The sequence below is a fragment of the Vicia villosa genome, linkage group LG2, assembly GCF_029867415.1.
Source record: "Vicia villosa cultivar HV-30 ecotype Madison, WI linkage group LG2, Vvil1.0, whole genome shotgun sequence".
Taxonomy (NCBI): Eukaryota; Viridiplantae; Streptophyta; class Magnoliopsida; order Fabales; family Fabaceae; genus Vicia; species Vicia villosa.
The window spans coordinates 209,556,283-209,573,861 of NC_081181.1; the positions used below are offsets into that span (position 1 = coordinate 209,556,283).

The 17,579-nt window shown below is 32.4% G+C and overlaps 1 protein-coding gene across 1 annotated transcript; it reads left to right on the plus strand.

Moving 5' to 3' along the window:
• Nucleotides 1-15,543: 15,543 nt before the first annotated feature.
• Nucleotides 15,544-16,017, plus strand: LOC131651211 (NDR1/HIN1-like protein 6). Its single transcript, XM_058920879.1, has one exon. It carries the CDS (start codon nt 15,544-15,546, stop codon nt 16,015-16,017), a length of 474 nt encoding a protein of 157 aa, XP_058776862.1.
• The last annotated feature ends 1,562 nt before the right edge of the window (nt 16,018-17,579 follow it).

A 17,579-nucleotide genomic window follows, 5' to 3' on the forward strand; every position in this document is an offset into this window, starting at 1 on the left:
AAAATTATGGGTATTCATCCAGAAGACTAAGGATGAAACTTTTGAGAATTTCAAAAGTTGGAAGACTCTGGTTGAAAATCAGACTGGCAGGAAGGTCAAGAGGTTGAGAACCGACAATGGCCTTGAATTTTGCAATGAGGCATTCGACAGTTTTTGTGCTGCCTCTGGTATTGCAAGGCATAGAACTACTGCAGGTACTCCACAACAAAATGGTTTGGCTGAAAGGTTTAATCGAACTATTTTGGAGAGAGTCAGATGCATGTTGACTAGTGCAGGGTTAACAAAGGTGTTCTGGGCTGAGGCTGTTTCGACAGCAACATATCTGATAAACAGATGTCCTTCGACAGCGTTAGATATGAAGACACCTGAAGAAGTTTGGTCGGGACATCCACCAGATCTCGACAAACTGAGAGTATTTGGCTGCGTAGCCTATGCTCACATTAGGCAAGACAAGGTCGAACCTAGAGCTCTGAAATGCATGTTCATGGGATACCCTGAAGGAGTCAAAGCTTATAGGCTATGGTGCCTAGAGCCAGGTCACAGGAGGTGTATCACCAGTCGAGATGTAGTTTTCAATGAAGCTGAAATGGTTTTTAAGAAAACTGATGATGTTGGTCGAAGTACAGAAACATCTGACGAAGAGCTAGAACAGGTAGAGATTCCTGTTGAGGTGGAGCATGTTGATGCTGAATTGCATATCCCAGATGAAGTCGAAGAAGAAGCAGAAGATGCTGAAGTTGAGGAAACTGACGATGACTACCTATTGTCGAGAGATAGGTCGAGAAGAGTCATCAAGCCACCTCAGAGACTTGGATATGCAGATCTTATAGCTTATGCCTTAATCTCTGCAAGTGAGGTTCTAGACGAAGAACCTAGAGACTATAAGGAAGTTATGAGGAGTCGAAATAAGACTGAATGGCTGAAGGCCATGGATGATGAGATGAAATCTCTTCATGATAATCATACTTGGGAACTGATCAAGAAACCTGTTGGGGCAAGGTTAGTCAGCTGTAAATGGATTTTCAAAGTTAAGGAAGGAATTGAAGGAGTGACGTCGAAACGATACAAGGCAAGGTTAGTTGCAAGGGGTTTCACTCAGAAAGAAGGTGTCGACTTCAATGATGTGTTTTCTCCTGTTGTGAAGCATAGGTCCATTCGAATGTTGCTTGCCATGGTGGCACAGTTCGATCTTGAACTGGAACAGATGGATGTGAAGACTGCGTTCTTGTATGGTGATCTAGATGAAACGATCCTGATGAGGCAACCTGAAGGGTATGTCGAAAAGGGGAAGGAAGATTATGTGTGCAAGTTAAAGAGATCTTTGTATGGGCTGAAACAATCTCCTCGACAGTGGAATAGGAGATTCGACAAGTTCATGGCACGCATAAGTTTCATTAGAAGTCAGTTCGACCACTGCGTTTACTTCAGATTTCGATCTGGTAATTCATTTGTTATTTTGTTGCTTTATGTGGATGATATTCTCATAGCAAGCAACAATGTTGAAGATGTGACGAGGGTGAAGGCTGAACTCAATAAGGAGTTCGATATGAAGGATCTGTGAGCTGCTTCCAGGATTCTTGGAATTGACATTCGAAGAGATAGAAAGAAGTCGAAGTTATGCCTATCTCAAGAGGCATATCTATGGAAGATTCTTGAAAAGTTTGGTATGTCGAATTCGAAGCCAGTTGTGACTCCAACAAACCCTCAATTCAAGCTGAGTATTGATCAGTGTCCCAGTACTGATGTCGAAAGAGCCTATATGAATAGCATCCCATATGCTAATATAGTCGGTTCTTTGATGTATGCTATGGTCTGTACTAGGCCCGACATAGCATACGCAGTAAGTCTTGTAAGCAGGTACATGGCGAATCCTGGAAAGGCTCACTGGCAAGCATTGAAGTGGATTTTAAGGTACATAAATGGGTCTCTGAATAGAGTCCTAATTTATGGTGGAGCCTTGGGTGAAGATAGTAAAGCAGTAATAGAAGGATATGTCGACTCTGATTATGCAGGTTGTATGGATTCTAGAAAGTCTATTTCTGGATATGTTTTCACTATGTTTGGCACAATAATTAGTTGGAAAGCAACTCTTCAGAAGGTTGTTGCTCTATCAACCACTGAAGCGGAATATATTGCCCTAACTGAAGCTGTGAAAGAAGCATTGTGGCTTGAAGGTTTTGCAAAGGAGCTGAAACTTCAAGGTCGAGGTATCACTGTTAAATGTGATAGTCAAAGTGCAATACACCTGTCGAAGAATTCAGCCTATCATGAGCGAACTAAGCACATTGATGTGAGACTGCATTTCGTCAGAGGAGTAATCGAGCGTGGAGAAGTCCAAGTGCTGAAGGTTTCGACTGAAGACAATGCTGCTGATATGATCACCAAGACATTGCCGAGTTGCAAGTTTTTCCATTGTATGCAGTTGATAAAGCTGCATGAAGAAAGCTAGTTTGTTCCTTGACGTTGTAGAGTTAGGTCCAAGGTGGAGATTTGTGAGATATTGGATCGAACTCTAGTATTGTCGAAGGGTAGCTTCTTGGTTCGACAGTTCGACAGAGTTAAGCATTAAGTCGAAGGATTGTTCACATGCTGGTGTCGAAGTGTGCATGCTGTAGTCGAAGATGGGTCTAGCATGCAGATGTCGAAGATGCTAGGGTTGTTAGCATGTTAAATTAGGTTTTAGTGTTTAAACCCTAATTTGTTAAGTTAGCTTGTTTATTAAGTTGGCTTGTGTAATGGGCCTTGCTGAAAAAGCCCATTAGTTAGTATGTTAGGTTTTATTATAAATAGCATACTAGTCTCTCATCATTGCTAAGCTGCAAATCCTAATTTAGGGTGAGAGAGGTTATTTGTTATTCTTGTAAACTTGTAATCTTGTTTTAAGAGAAAGTGAAAGAATAGTAGTTATAACCAATTCTTGTGTTCCTCTTCTTCCTTGTCCTTTATTCTTCCTTGTTTTATACTTTGTTCTTGGCATTGAATTCACAACAGTTGTTTAATGGGCTTTTGGACTTCTTTAGAATTAGAAAAAAAGAGAAGCAAATTACATGTGTTTTTTTCTTTTAAAGAAATGTATGTCAACGTGGTTCTCGTTAATTTTTTTTTCCAGAGAATAAAGAATATATGCTATAAAATTATTTTATACTGTGAATCAATCACGACTATGTTAAGTACAAGATTATACTTTTATTTTTAAATAAATTATAGGATACGGTCAAATAATTAATTCTCATAAGATGACAGTGTAAAACTATTTCAGATTGTCAATGCACTATCTTTTAACTCAATATTTAATTATCCTATTCATAAATATTTTGGGTACAATTTATTAAATATTTTACAAATATATTAATTTTGTTTTTCATTTTAAATATCAAACTACCATACTTTCTCAAATAAATTCCAAAATATCATCTTTTTAAACCAAAAAATTATTTTAATGTACACCCCGCCAATTGAATTCTCGGGCTCTCCTATTTTATTATTTAATTATATGATATTTTTCTGTGAAAATTTTTAGCTACAGATTTTTCCGGTGATAAATTATATGCAATAGAATTTTCTGTAGATTTTAACAAAAATATTATTTTATAAAATCATATATTTAAAAAATCCATATAAAATTCAGTAGAAAATATTTTTCAACAAAAAAAGTCAAATAACATAGGCCCACTAATTCAATTGAGGAGTCCAATTAAAATTATATAGGGCCTTCCAAAGGATTAGGCGGAACTTTGGTATCAAAAAATTTTTTTGAAAAAAAAAGTATTTTGGAAATCTTGAGGGGAAAAAATAATATTTGGAGATTTAAATTGAAAAAAGTTGGTATAATGGTGAAAATTTCACAATCTATTATATAAAATTGGGTTAATACTACTTTACCCCCTGCCATATAAGTGAGATTCGGTTTACCCCCTCTAAAAAAAAAAACTTATTGGACAAACCTTGCAAAATAAAGATTCCATCAAATTTGACCCTGATCAGTTTTTTTGGCCAAAGCGAGATTCGGTTTACCCCCCTGTACAACACATTGCTTATGTGGCACAGTCAGCACTGCCACGTGGAATTTATTTATTTTTATAATTTTTTTATTTGAAAATTTTTTTTTAATAAAAATTTAATATTTTTTTAAATTTTTGTTATTAATTTTGTTGATTTTTTTAAATTTTTTTTTAAAAAAAATATTAATATTTTTTTTACGTTTTTATTATATATAAATTATAAAAAAATTGAAAAAGAATTATAAAAAATTGGAAAAATTAAAAAAATTTACGTTTTTATTAATTTTTTTTTAAATTTTTTTTCCAAAATTTTTTTACTGTTTTTTTTTTTTTATTTTTAAAATTTATTTTTATTATATATAAATTCGCAGGTATTTTCAAATCCGTAGGTAAATCCACAGGTATTGTCAAATTCGCAGGTAAATCCGCATGTATTTTTAAAGGTAAATCCGCAGGTAATTTTAAATTCGTAGTTAAATCCGCAGGTATTGTCAAATCCGCAGGTATTTTTAAATCCGTAGGTAAATCCGCAGGTATTGTCAAATTCGTAGGTAAATCCGCAGGTATTGTCAAATTCGCAGGTATTGTCAAATTCGTAGGTAAATCCGCAGGTAAATTCGCAGGTAAATCCCCAGGTATTGTCAAATTCGCAGGTAAATCCGCAGGTATTGTCAAATTCGTAGGTAAATCCGCAGGTAAATTCGCAGGTAAATCCCCAGGTATTGTCAAATTCGTAGGTAAATCCGCAGGTATTGTCAAATCCGTTGGTGAATCCGCATGTATTTTTAAATCCGTACGTAAATCCGCAGGTACTGTCAAATATTTTTTAAAAACGTAAAAAAATATTAAATTTTTGAAAAAAATAATATTAATTTTAAAAAAAAAATATTAATTTTAAAAAAAAAATTAATTTTTTTTTAAAAAAATTAATTTTTAAAAAAAAAATATTAATTTTAAAAAAAAATTTCAAAAAAAAAAATTTTAAAAAAAATAAATTCCACGTGGCAGTGCTGACTGTGCCACATTGCTTATGTGTTGTACAGTCAGCACTACCAAAAATGCCACGTAGGCAAGATTCTAAGAATCTTGGCCAAAAAAACTGATCAGGGTCAATATTGATGGAATCTTTATTTTGCAAGGTTTGTCCAATAAGTTTTTTTTTTAGAGGGGGGTAAACCGAATCTCGCTTATATGGCAGGGGGGTAAAGTAGTATTAACCCTATAAAATTTGATGAATATAAGTTTTTGTTTATATTTGTTATAAAATTTACTTACCCTATTTTGTGGCCATGATCAAATATTTTTCAGAAAAAATGTTAACTCGAGCTAAAACATTGTCTCTAAACTTTCCTTCATCCTGAAATATTTGTAATTAACTTTGACACCAACCTTCTCTATTTTCACCATGACTTTCATCAATATCCCTTGGACTTGCCTCAAATCACGACTCCTACCACCAACCATCGACATTAATAAATCATTGCCTTAGCGGAAATTGTTTGCACAAGCGCTAATTTTTTTTTGGGTGCCATCTAGTTAAGTCATCCACCACAACCCCGTGTAAAGGGTGATCATATTGCCATTACAATTCCAAAAGATGAGTACATTGTAGGTTTAGAATCATGCATCATGACTTGTATAAAAAAGCCATATGGCTAAATGCACGGTCGTTTTTTAGGGCGTGCAAGACATACAACCGCATAGAGCCCACAATTATCACGATTAAACTGTGGCTAAATATGGCCTCATAAAATATTTTCATGGTTAATTTATATTTAAATAAGGCCTCTATTTGTTTTACCATGATTAAACTGCAGTTAATTTACATAGGACCTCTAAAAACTTGAGACGACTCTGGCCAAATAGGGTAACTTTGTTGAAAGTTGAAGTTTTGAGAGCTAAGCTGCTAACAATGCCAAATAGGGAAAGATTTTAAAAAATTATTTCCTCTCTGGAAGACGTGTAATATGTTCGATCATCTTATTCATGGAATAACTAAGTAAAATAGTTATAAATTACTTGTAGAAAAAACACGATTTTCCTTTTTCGTTGAACTAGACTACAAAAATATGCCTGAAATTTTACAATAATTGAAAGTGTATTGGGCACAATATAAGCACCTGCAGGATGCTAAAGATTTTCTCTTTTACCTGAAGACGAAAGAAGAACTAATAGAAGGAAACATATTCAAGGTCCAAAAAAATATTTATGCAAACTCAAGTTTATACTGATCAAAACTCTAATAATTCAGATTTTGTAGATGATACCCAAGTGGAAGGTGGGGAAGTTATTCTCCTTTAACTGTCTGATGAAGCCATTACTAATGCCTCTGACACTCTCATTCTTGAGGCAGTCTAAAGGAATAAGGAATTCTTGAAAGAGTCTTTCAATGACATGGTTGAAACTGAAAAACATTGAGGATAACTCAACTAAAGGATCACTTGTGGGAAATAGTCAACCTTTTTAGTCGGTGATAGGGATGACAATTTAGGCCATACTCAACAGATACCTGCCAAAAATGTCTACAAAGGGCAGGGTAAAAATATGCAAAACGGGTACAGCTACCGACACAGGTAAATACCCATCAAAATAAGTGGGTATGGATGCAGGTACGAGTATCATACTACCCACCCCGCCCCACGTCTACACTACATATTTATATAATGTCATTTATATTATTATATAAAATGCACGATTATCAATTTAAAAAAATATATCGTTATTGAACTATTATACATTTTAAAATAAAAGTATTTTTATTGATTTCTTAGCTCAACAATAACATCCATAATTTTTTTAATATTGTTACAAAATTTAAAAATATATGATATTTTGTAGTTAATCGATTTAATTTTACTACAAACGCGGATAAATAAATACTAATATGAGTATTGACGTACCTATAAGGTACAAATATGGATATGAACATTGATGCCCATACGAAAATAGATTCGAATACGAGAACTTTTTTCAAACTGCGAATATAAGAGTATGTACTATAGTACACTGCCTAAACCTTGTCCATTACCCTAAGTTTTTTTTATATAGTGTATCTTTTGGAATGTAAACGGTCTTGGTATTTCCCTAGACAATTAGCAATTAAAAAGCTTATTGAGAAATATAAGCCTTAGTTATACTTGATAGCTGGCTCTTAGATGAATGTGAACACTCTTCCAAAACTTTGGCCGGATAGACTTAATATATCTTTGGTTCAATGGGTCAAAGTTGATTCTGAGTGATTTGATTTTGCCTGAATTAATTTAAATCAAAGTGAGTTGAATGTAATGTAACTTATACTTGAATATTTATATGTGAAATTGATTTGACTCAATTCCAGATTTTTGGATAGTTTGTGCCAAATAAAAATTTGTTTTACTATTAAAATTATCTTGAACCAAAACTAATACAAACCATATGTTTCGAACTATAGTTTAAAAAATTCTTAAAAAATTTACGTTCGGGTTATATAAATTTTGTTTGGACTTTAGAATTTCAACAAATAAATTTTAAAAAAATTATCAAAGATTTAGACAAATTTGTAAAAAAGTAGTTAAATGTGATAGCTTTACTTATTTTAATTAAGGACAAAATAATTAATTTAGATTAGACGAAGGGGGTGTGCGGTGCAGTTAATGGGTGCTAGATAAATTTTCAAAAAGTAGGGATGCCAATAATAGGAAAAATTAAGCTGGCACCCCAAACTTATACCTGACACCTTCAATAATAGTGCTAGTATTATTTTTATGTTCTTACCATTTTTTTTTTGTGTTTATGGATTTTTTTCCATATTTTCCAGAAAAATTACCGAAATTTTCGAGACATGTGATAGTGCATTTTCGAAAAAATAAATAAATTTTACACTATTAAAAATTTCAGTATATTTTAAAATTTCCGGTAGAATAAAAAATATATATTATTTTAAAAAAAAAATATTATATCAAAAATTTATAAATGAACTACCGGAATTTAGTATGTTACTGGAAATTTTGTAAAAATATTGGAAATTTCATTTTTGGACATCCACCAAATTTATTTATGGATATTTTTGAAATAATGAAAAATAAGGGGTGTCAGGGATAATTTGGAGGTGCCAGATTAATTTCTCCAATAATAGCTCATTTGATTTTTAGTTTATGGCCCAATAAGCCCAGTCTATATAACGCAAGCATTGTATACACTAAAGAATATGCAATGCAAATAGTACCAAAAACCATTTTCATTGTTAGGAAACAATTTCCACCATGTTGGACAACAAAGATAAACCAAAGAGAAAAAAAAGTAACTAAAAAAAAACAAGGAAAATGGGCACTATATATATTACAACGTATTAGAAATTGAAACTTGAAAATTTCCTAATAACTCATTCTATGGAACAGGATAGGACTTGTTATGGCACATGCATTTGTAAGCCATTGGACATGATTCAGCCTCTGCAAGTGATGCACATACCAAGCTCACCATCACCAATTTGCATGGCGAACACGACCCGCATGCATGCGAACAATCCGGCAACCGTGATCCGGCTACTTGCATCGGCCGCCGCATATTTGCCACTTCATGTTTTGAATGTCCATGTCCTATTAATTAACATGAAAATTAATAAAAACATTTGACACATTAAAAAATAAAATAAAAATAATTTGAGACTTACGTGAATTTGAGTGACTAATGTGCCTTGAAGAGGTGATGATTGGAACATAAAGTAAAAGAAGGAAAAATGCAACAACATAGACCAAACTCCTCTTCATTATGATCAAATTGTTGAAGTTTCAAAAGTGTTGTTCTTATGAGATGTTTTTATGAGTGCATGGTGAAAATGTTAAAGGAAGGAAATATATAAATAGGTAGAAAAGAATGCATGGAATTGAATCAGTTCACAGGCAAAAGGAGAGTGTGATAAGGGGTTGTCACATGAAAGAGGGTGCGAATGAGGATTACAACACTTAGATCACAAGATTGTTTAAGCTTTTGTTGTTTGAGGGAAAGAAGAAAAAACAGTAAGAATTTAAAACAAGAGAGTTAAAAGTGTTTCTTTTACGTGATTGCTTTGCTTGCTTGGTCAAGCACAAGTATAGGTTAGGTAGCATAAATGCAGCAACAATTTTGCACTTATGTTTGTGTGCTATTGCAATTTTTTACTATTTAATGTGCTATTGAGTTCACATAATAAATTGTGCAACCGAGAGTTTCAATGTGACTGCCATCAATACCTTCTCATTGCATATATATATTTATAGGCCTAGGTAACATTTTTGTATAGTGGCTTTCGATACCTAGATATACTTTTTTTAACACTTAGACCTAAGAAAAAAAATACCATTTTAAATATGTCAAAGGGTTGGACCTAATAAATCTTGATATCATATCATCACTAAAAATTTTAAATTTTAAGTTATTGATCGTCATCTCTTTAATACATTCAATTTTGTTTTTGTTTTTATTATTATATAAGATTTAATCACTCATACTTAAATTCAACACAAATAATTAAATGATCATGTCATATTGGTTAAGGAATTGGGTGTGAGCAAGGTAGAGTTTAGTTACACTATAATCATTAGAGTGTTATTTATTTTAGAAAATAATTATGTGTATCACACCAAGACCAAATATATTTATGTGATGTATTACAAGATATGAGTGTTAATTGCATATGCACAAAGATTGCTTGAAAAGATTCATAGATCAAAGAGTACAAATAATATGTTAACCAATCTATTCGCCGGTGAAAATTTCAAGCATTGCTTTGACATATTACATGTTTCTCAGTGTTATATAGGTGTTGTATTCTCAGTTGTCAAGATGTGGATGTCATGCATGAAATTTTCATATGGATTTAATAATCACTGAAGTGGAGATTATTGAGTATGATTCATAGTTATAGAAGATCCAAAATATCTCTTTTCTATGACTATGGGCCATACATGTTATAATTACCCGTTTCTAACACTTGACACAAAAAATAAAACTCTTCTAAATATATCAAACCCTAGGTTTGAGGTAAAGGAAAATCGTGATACAATACGCAATGGAAAAAATAATTTTTCTTAAGTCGTTTTTACGAATGAGCATGATCAGTGCTAGAAACGATTACCTCTCGTGGCGATTAAAATCTTTTATTCAGAATTAGATGAATGATCACCATCGATGAATGAAGTACAACCGTCTACTCAGTCCACACGATCAGAGTGCCTTCAATCTCAGTGCTAACTGCTACGAATGAAGACCTTGAGAGAGAGAGACAAAGTTAATACAGCTAAGGTTCAAAATCGAATTTCATCAAGCGTGTAAGCTTCTGCACAAAGGTTCTATTTATAGAACCACTTGTAAGAGCTGCAAGACAAAAAACTCACTTAAGTGCATCGTACCTTATGATGTATTGTATTTCACTTAAGCGTACGATACCTTACTATAGCAACCTGCCCTAAAGATTAGACTTTTAGAGTCGCCACCTATTCTACCAGGGCGAATAGGAAACCCTACGCAGTTAAGAGATCGGGGTAAGATTATTATAATCAGGTCGAGGGAAGGTGTTAGACACCCTCAACCCTTTCCTAAGGTTTTATTGAAGATAAGGTTTATGGCTAAATTTATTAAGGTTAATAGCTAAGGAAATGAAAAGGGTGAACGGTAAGATTCGAACCTAATTAGGATTTTGGGAAGGGGGACTCGCCTTGTTGCCAAGTGCCTATGTATCTCCTTATGGAGAATCAGAGTCAACGTAGTTCAGGCACAGGGTTGTACGCCTTTGAACTTGATATGATATGGTTTGAAGGTATTTTGAGTTACCTATCGTAGTTTTGAGTTTTGTGGTTTGCAAGGCATTTTGAGTTGCCACATTCGCAGTATTGAAGAGATGAAAATCCGTAGTTTCGTGGTTTAGTGTGTTTTAAGATTTGGGCGTACAACCCTGGTTTAATATGTTACCGTTAGTTGCGATGACCAATAGTTTTGATCACCATAGTTAACGGATTGATAAAAGCATTGCTAATTATTCTAATCGATTGATTCGATTATCACCGTTAGCAAATTGATGTGTTTTAATTAGTTATTTAATTGTTTTTGGGAATTGATTATCGTTAGTTATCGCAATCAATATATTTTATTAAAACCACTAACGAATTGAAAGAGATTGCTAATCATCGTAACCAATAGATTTGGTTAAAACCATTTAGCAAAATAAACTTTGTATTTTAAATAAATGATTTGAATTTAATTAATTAAACAATTGATTATTACCCACCGCGATCAATTAATTTAATCGAAGCGAATAAAATTCTAAGATTGTTTGGCTAAAACCTAATTTGGTTAGAAGACCCTAATCCTAATACTTTGGCCGATGGCCAGTGGGATTGAGCAAACCCTAACACCTTAATATATTTCTCTAGGTTTTTTTGTAATTTCTATAATTAAAAATGATTAAAATAATTACTCGAAATAATCGAATAAGAAATAATCCTAATATTAATTATATTGTTTTAATTTAACAATCAAATTACATGTAATAAAAATGTATTAATTTAATTACACCATTATATAAATAATATAGAAACAAATAAATAAAATAAAAAAAATTAAGAAAACCTGGTACTGATCCTGTGCTGCTTCTCTTTGAAGCTCCATGGTGGAGCTGCATCCAGGCGCGTAGGATCAAGAAGATGGCAGATCCAATGGCTAATGACTGGAGGTGCATCGTATGCCTTCTAGAGGTATGCGCATGGAACCAGTGAGTTTGTTAACTCATAAAAATAAACGCTGGAGCATGGAACAATGAAGCTTTTTAAAAGGAAACTCGCGCGCCCAGTAGTCTTCTTCTTCCCCAATGGCTCTGTGATTTTTGCTGCGAACCAGATGCGAACCTGCTGCCAATGTTTCCGTAGCCAATCCTTGCAATGGACCGTTTCACATAATACAACATATAAATATAAAATAACTACATGATTCAATTAGAAATCTCATGCTGAACACAATAGAGCCCATGATTTATCCCAATTTGGCGTGAAACGTGAAGCCCCAGCCTGAAACCTTCAAAACCTAACAATGGTAGATATTGATTCATGGACTCAAACAGAAATTAAACCACATGGAAAGCTTCGATTAAACATCAGGAACATGAATATATAATCAAAATTCATTCATCATGCGCAAATTAAACAAATCGAATCAAATTTGTAAACACCAAACCGTGAGCGTGTAGGCGCGTGTTCTGAGTGCTGCGACTTTGGAGAATAGTTGGAACAAGTTCAATGAGATCCCAGGAACATGTATGAACTCTCAAAACACCTTGAATCGGTCCCTCTCTCCAAAAACGATTTTTTTCCTTGAATTTTTCTTTAAGAATTGGCTCGGGTTTTTTTATTTGAGGCAGCAATCCCCCCTCCTTTAATCATTAGGATTCATATATATATATATATATATATATATATATATATATATATATATATATATATATATATATATATATATATATATATATATATATATATATATATATATATATATATATATATATATATATATATATATATATATATAGTAGCAACATTAGGTTAAGCAAATTCAATCAAATCTTTATATTTTTGGAGATTGTAATTTGATTGAATCATGATAATGAAACTTTCCAAAATAAGCCAATTCCAATCTTTCTCACTACAAATCCTCTTTGCACGAATTTGCATTATATATGAGGTATATGTGATTGGATATAGTTGGGATAAGGAGCCAAATCAAATATTTGGTTTTTATTTGATTTATTTGAGTTTAATTACTTTTTAAATAAATAAAAAATTCACTAAAATTAAAATAAAAATCCAATGGGCGTGGCCTTGAACTTGGAGGTCCTTAGTAACCTTGTAATCAAGTTTGGATCATAACTAGATGGGCTTATTTGCAAAAATATCCATTTTGAACAACTTTTGTTTCACATTTTGCCTTCAAATTCGTCCAACTTTGACAGGGCATATCTCCCTCAATTTTTAAGATACGAAGAAGTTCTAGGACTTTTTGAAAACCTCAAGATGTCCTCTATAAGCCACTATGGAACATATTTTCCATTTGGAGATTTTATCTTGATGATATTCCCTTTGACAAAAAACTGCTTTTGGTTGACCTTTGAAAAGGACCTATAATCTTTTGTAGCATATCTCTCAAATGGTGCATTTCTGGCCTTGGCTTGTGAGAGGCAAAGTTGTAGAGGATTCAATTTCCTTCAAAATAGGCTTTGAGTGAGAAATTTCTGATGCTCCATGTGGAAGTTATGGCCAGTCAAAGTTGAGTTGACTTTCTCCTATAAAAAACCCTAATTTGAACCTTTTGCATTTGTTCATTTCTGAGTTTTTATTAATGGATCATGGCAACCTTTGATCAGATGATGGATATAACCTCAAATACTTGATGTTGACAAAAAGTCAGGAGTTTTGACTGTATTTTGACTGTAGTTGATTTTTAAGTCAACATAGTCGATTATTGATCATCTGAGCCATTGAGTGAGCAATCCTTGGAATCAAAACTTGACTTTTGACATGGAGATGCTTTGATACATATGTGACACCTTGAAATCCCTTTGAGGCTTTAGAGATTCAAATTTTTTAATAAAGTGCAAACCCTAGTTTAGGAGGCCCTTGATTAGGAAAATGTTGCTTGAATAAACCCTCGAACCTTGAGTCATTGAAGATGAAAAGAGGAGGGCAAATTTTGGGGTATGACACTTACCATATTATGTATTTCACTTAAGTGCATCGTACTTTACTGTGTACTATAATCTACTTAAGCGTGTTTTACCTTACGATGTTATGTAATTCTCTTAAGTACACCATATCTTATAGTGTTCTTTATTTCATTTATTTATTCTATCTTTCATCAATTTGTCCTTTTTTGTGTGCCCCTGAAGGTACTTGTGACATTGCCAGTTATATTAAATCACACATTTAATATAGTAAATAGTGAGCGGTATCTAACAATACATCACTGCAACTTAAGTCATAAAAATGTCATATGATATGATAAAACCTTTTTGTGATAATGTTTGTGTGTAAAATTACCCCTTTTGTCCTCATGTATATATTGAACACAAGGCATAGATCGTGTCACTCTTGTCCAGTTCAATATTGGATCCTTAGACATTTATCCTATTACGCGGGATTGACAAATTCCATCTAGGCCACTCATGTCCCTCAACATAATTTGTGGAATACCCATAAATTTTCTTTATGTTCATCCAATTATGAATAACGTTTGATCAATAATAAAGTACTCGACTCCACATTTGGGGTCCATAGTGGTTTTAGGTCGATGGGTGGTATACACAACTATCACAGTGAGAATAACTTATGACACTTTAAATAATATTATATGTAGTATTCTTATAGCGAGTCAATCTAGTATAAATATTACTCATAATATTCATACCTTTTTGAAGACTTGATAATTCTTTATCAATGATCCATGAGATGTAATCATCAGTCTATTCATAATATTCATACCTTTTTGAAGACTTGATCATTCTTTATCAATGATCCATGAGATGTAATCATCAGTCTATTCTCATAATAGACTCAAAAGTTTAATATTACCCCATTTCACAATAAAGCTCGACTACAGATACGTTTAGAATAATGTCCTTATGTTTTATGTGATCTCGTTATTAAATTATATTTAATGTTTCATTAAACAGACTAACTATTCTAGGAACTTTATTATTTTTAAAAGAACAAATATAACGAAGAAATGACTATTATTAATAAATAATTTCATACAAGTATCAAAACTATTGACCTATAAGACTTACACCAACATGGAATGTTTTAAATATTTATTAAAATTTAGTTAAGATTGAAGTTGGAAGAATCAATATAATAGGAACAATAGACATATTAATCTCTAAAATATACTAAAATACACAGTACTTAAACTACCAATTAGTCTTTAAGTTATTGAACAAACGAGCCGTGTTTTTTTTATAAAAAAAAAAAAGCTTTTCTCATTTCACCTTATACATATTTTAATATATCAAAATATATTATGGAAATAATATTTTTGATAATATATATTTTTTTTGTTAAAGCTCTTGCAATTTAGGTGGTGAATTAAGCATATCATAATTTTAAAACATCAGAAAAAAATCTACCAAAATTAACAAGTGCCTAAATTTAAGGAGACAAAGATTTAGAAACCAGTTGTATCCCCACAAAACATGTTCATAGAAAAACCTTGTCCATACATACCTAGCAAAATCTTAACCAACACAAAGTTTCTCTAAACAAACAAACAAATTCATGTAAAATTTCAAAGGATTAATCAATGTTAATCAACCATCACCTTCATCACATTTACCATGAAATCTAATCATTATATTCCGAACAGATATGAAGCATTAAATGATCAGAGAAGGCGCCATTCCATCCGTAGATCAAGTTGTGGATTACTAAGGTGTTGTTGTTGTTTCTGCTTACGTTGTTGCCGTTGTTGTATTTGCTGCATCTGTCTAATAATTTTCATCATAGTTGCAATCATTATAGCCTTTTATTTTTTTCTTCAACCACACATGCCTACCTACAATGTCGAAAATCTCGATGTAAACAATTTTGATCTACAAAAAAGCAATAACCTACACACTGACATTAATGTTGTCATGAAAGCAGTGAATCCAAATGCAGACATTGGTTTGGATTACTTACAAAATGAAGTTAGTATATCGTATTCAGGAACCAAAATTTCGGTGGGGAAATTTCAACCTTTCTTGCAAAAAGGGAAGGAAACAACAATTTTTAATGTGACATTGAAGGGAGATAGTGATTTTGATCCTATTTTGCAAAATAAATTATTGCTAGATCAAAATTTAGGACATATTCCTTTGTTAATAATGGTGAAGGTTCCCGTTAGGATTGTGATTGATGACTTAATTCATCTTAGAAAATTTGTTGTTGATGTAAATTGTTCATTGGTTATTGATCAGTTGAAACAAAACAAAAAGCCTAACATTTTGAAGAAAGACTTCACTTATGATATCCATATGTGAAGAGATTTTTCTCTTTTCAAAATTTGTATATATTTTCTTTCTCAAGAACTCTATTTAATAATTTTAGCTTTATGATATTGACTTATGATTAGAGTCACTTAAGGGCTCAAATATTGATACATAAAAAGTGTCATTTAAGTCATATACTAGTGGTATTAAACTGCATTAATTTCTTGTTAAGATCATCACTGATTTGATAGAACCAATGTACAATTGATTTTTGTTTACAAAATTAACGGAAAAGAATTAGAGAAGAAAACTACCATTTTAAAAAGAAAATTTATGACGCATCTGTCAGCTGCAATGATATTACTTAATTTCGAAAGAAATGGAGATTTATATCTAGAGATTGTTGTTTGAATATGCACCAAATTTAACTTTGTAATTAACCCACATATTGTCTTTATGAAGAGTGTGGATAACTCTAAACACCATGTTTTCATGCAATATGTCTAATGTCTTTAATTAGTGACGGATCTAAAATTTTTAATTAATGTGGTCAAGGTTAATTATTATAATGCTTATAAAATAGAGGTTTAATATCCTTTTTGATTTTTTACGTTAATCTCGGGGTTCATTTTTTATCCTTTAACTTAAAAGGAAGTCCATATTGTTGAGAATAACAAGTGGGAGTTGGAAAATTTTAGAAACATAATGTGGGAATGTCCCATATTTATTAGAAAAGTGGAGACTTGAGCATTTTTAAGTTAGAGAATCCACACACCTATCACCATAAGATTTTTGGTGAGTATGTGATGTGTCTGTCACAAATGTGTGTTGCTCATAAAGAAAAGCCCCAATGTAAATGTTCCATCTCGTTGTCTCCCAAATTGATGACCCAATTGTGATATCATGAGCCTTTGGTTTGAGTGAACGACCGACTTACTTGTATCGAAAGTACTCTCCACATGGTGAGAGGGTGGGAGGTGTCCCGTTGAAGAGTGTCAACGGAAGTACAAGTGTATGTGCATGAAAGAGATTCCGCTTGAGAGGGAGCATCGTGATTATACTCACACTTGAGGGGAATGTTGAAAATATCAAGTGGGAATTGGAAACTTTGAGAAATAAAGTGTAGGGAAGTCCTACATTGATTAGATAAGTGGACACTTGATCATTTATAAGTGAGAGAACCCACACACGTATCACCTTAAAGTTTCAAGTGAATATGAGGTGTGTCTCTCACAAAAGTATGTTGCTTATAAAGAAAAACCCCAATGTAAATGTTCCATCTCAATTTTTGTCATGTCTCATGAACAGTTTTTAAATCAAATGCATCACAACGAGGGTTGTGTTTTCAAATTCTTTGTTTTTCAGCAGTTCGAATTCACCCTAAAGCTTAATTATAATTTTCGTTCCTTATTTTAGCATATTCACGAAACTAGTTCATCTATTTCAAATTCAAATTATTTTTTATTTGTTCATATTTTTGTACTCAAAATGAATGTTTTCTATTTTTCAATAACATGTTTCTTAAATTAATGATATGTCATGTTTCAAAAAGTGAGACATTATTAAAAATAGACACATCATCAAATTAAGTACAAAAATGTAAGAGATTTACT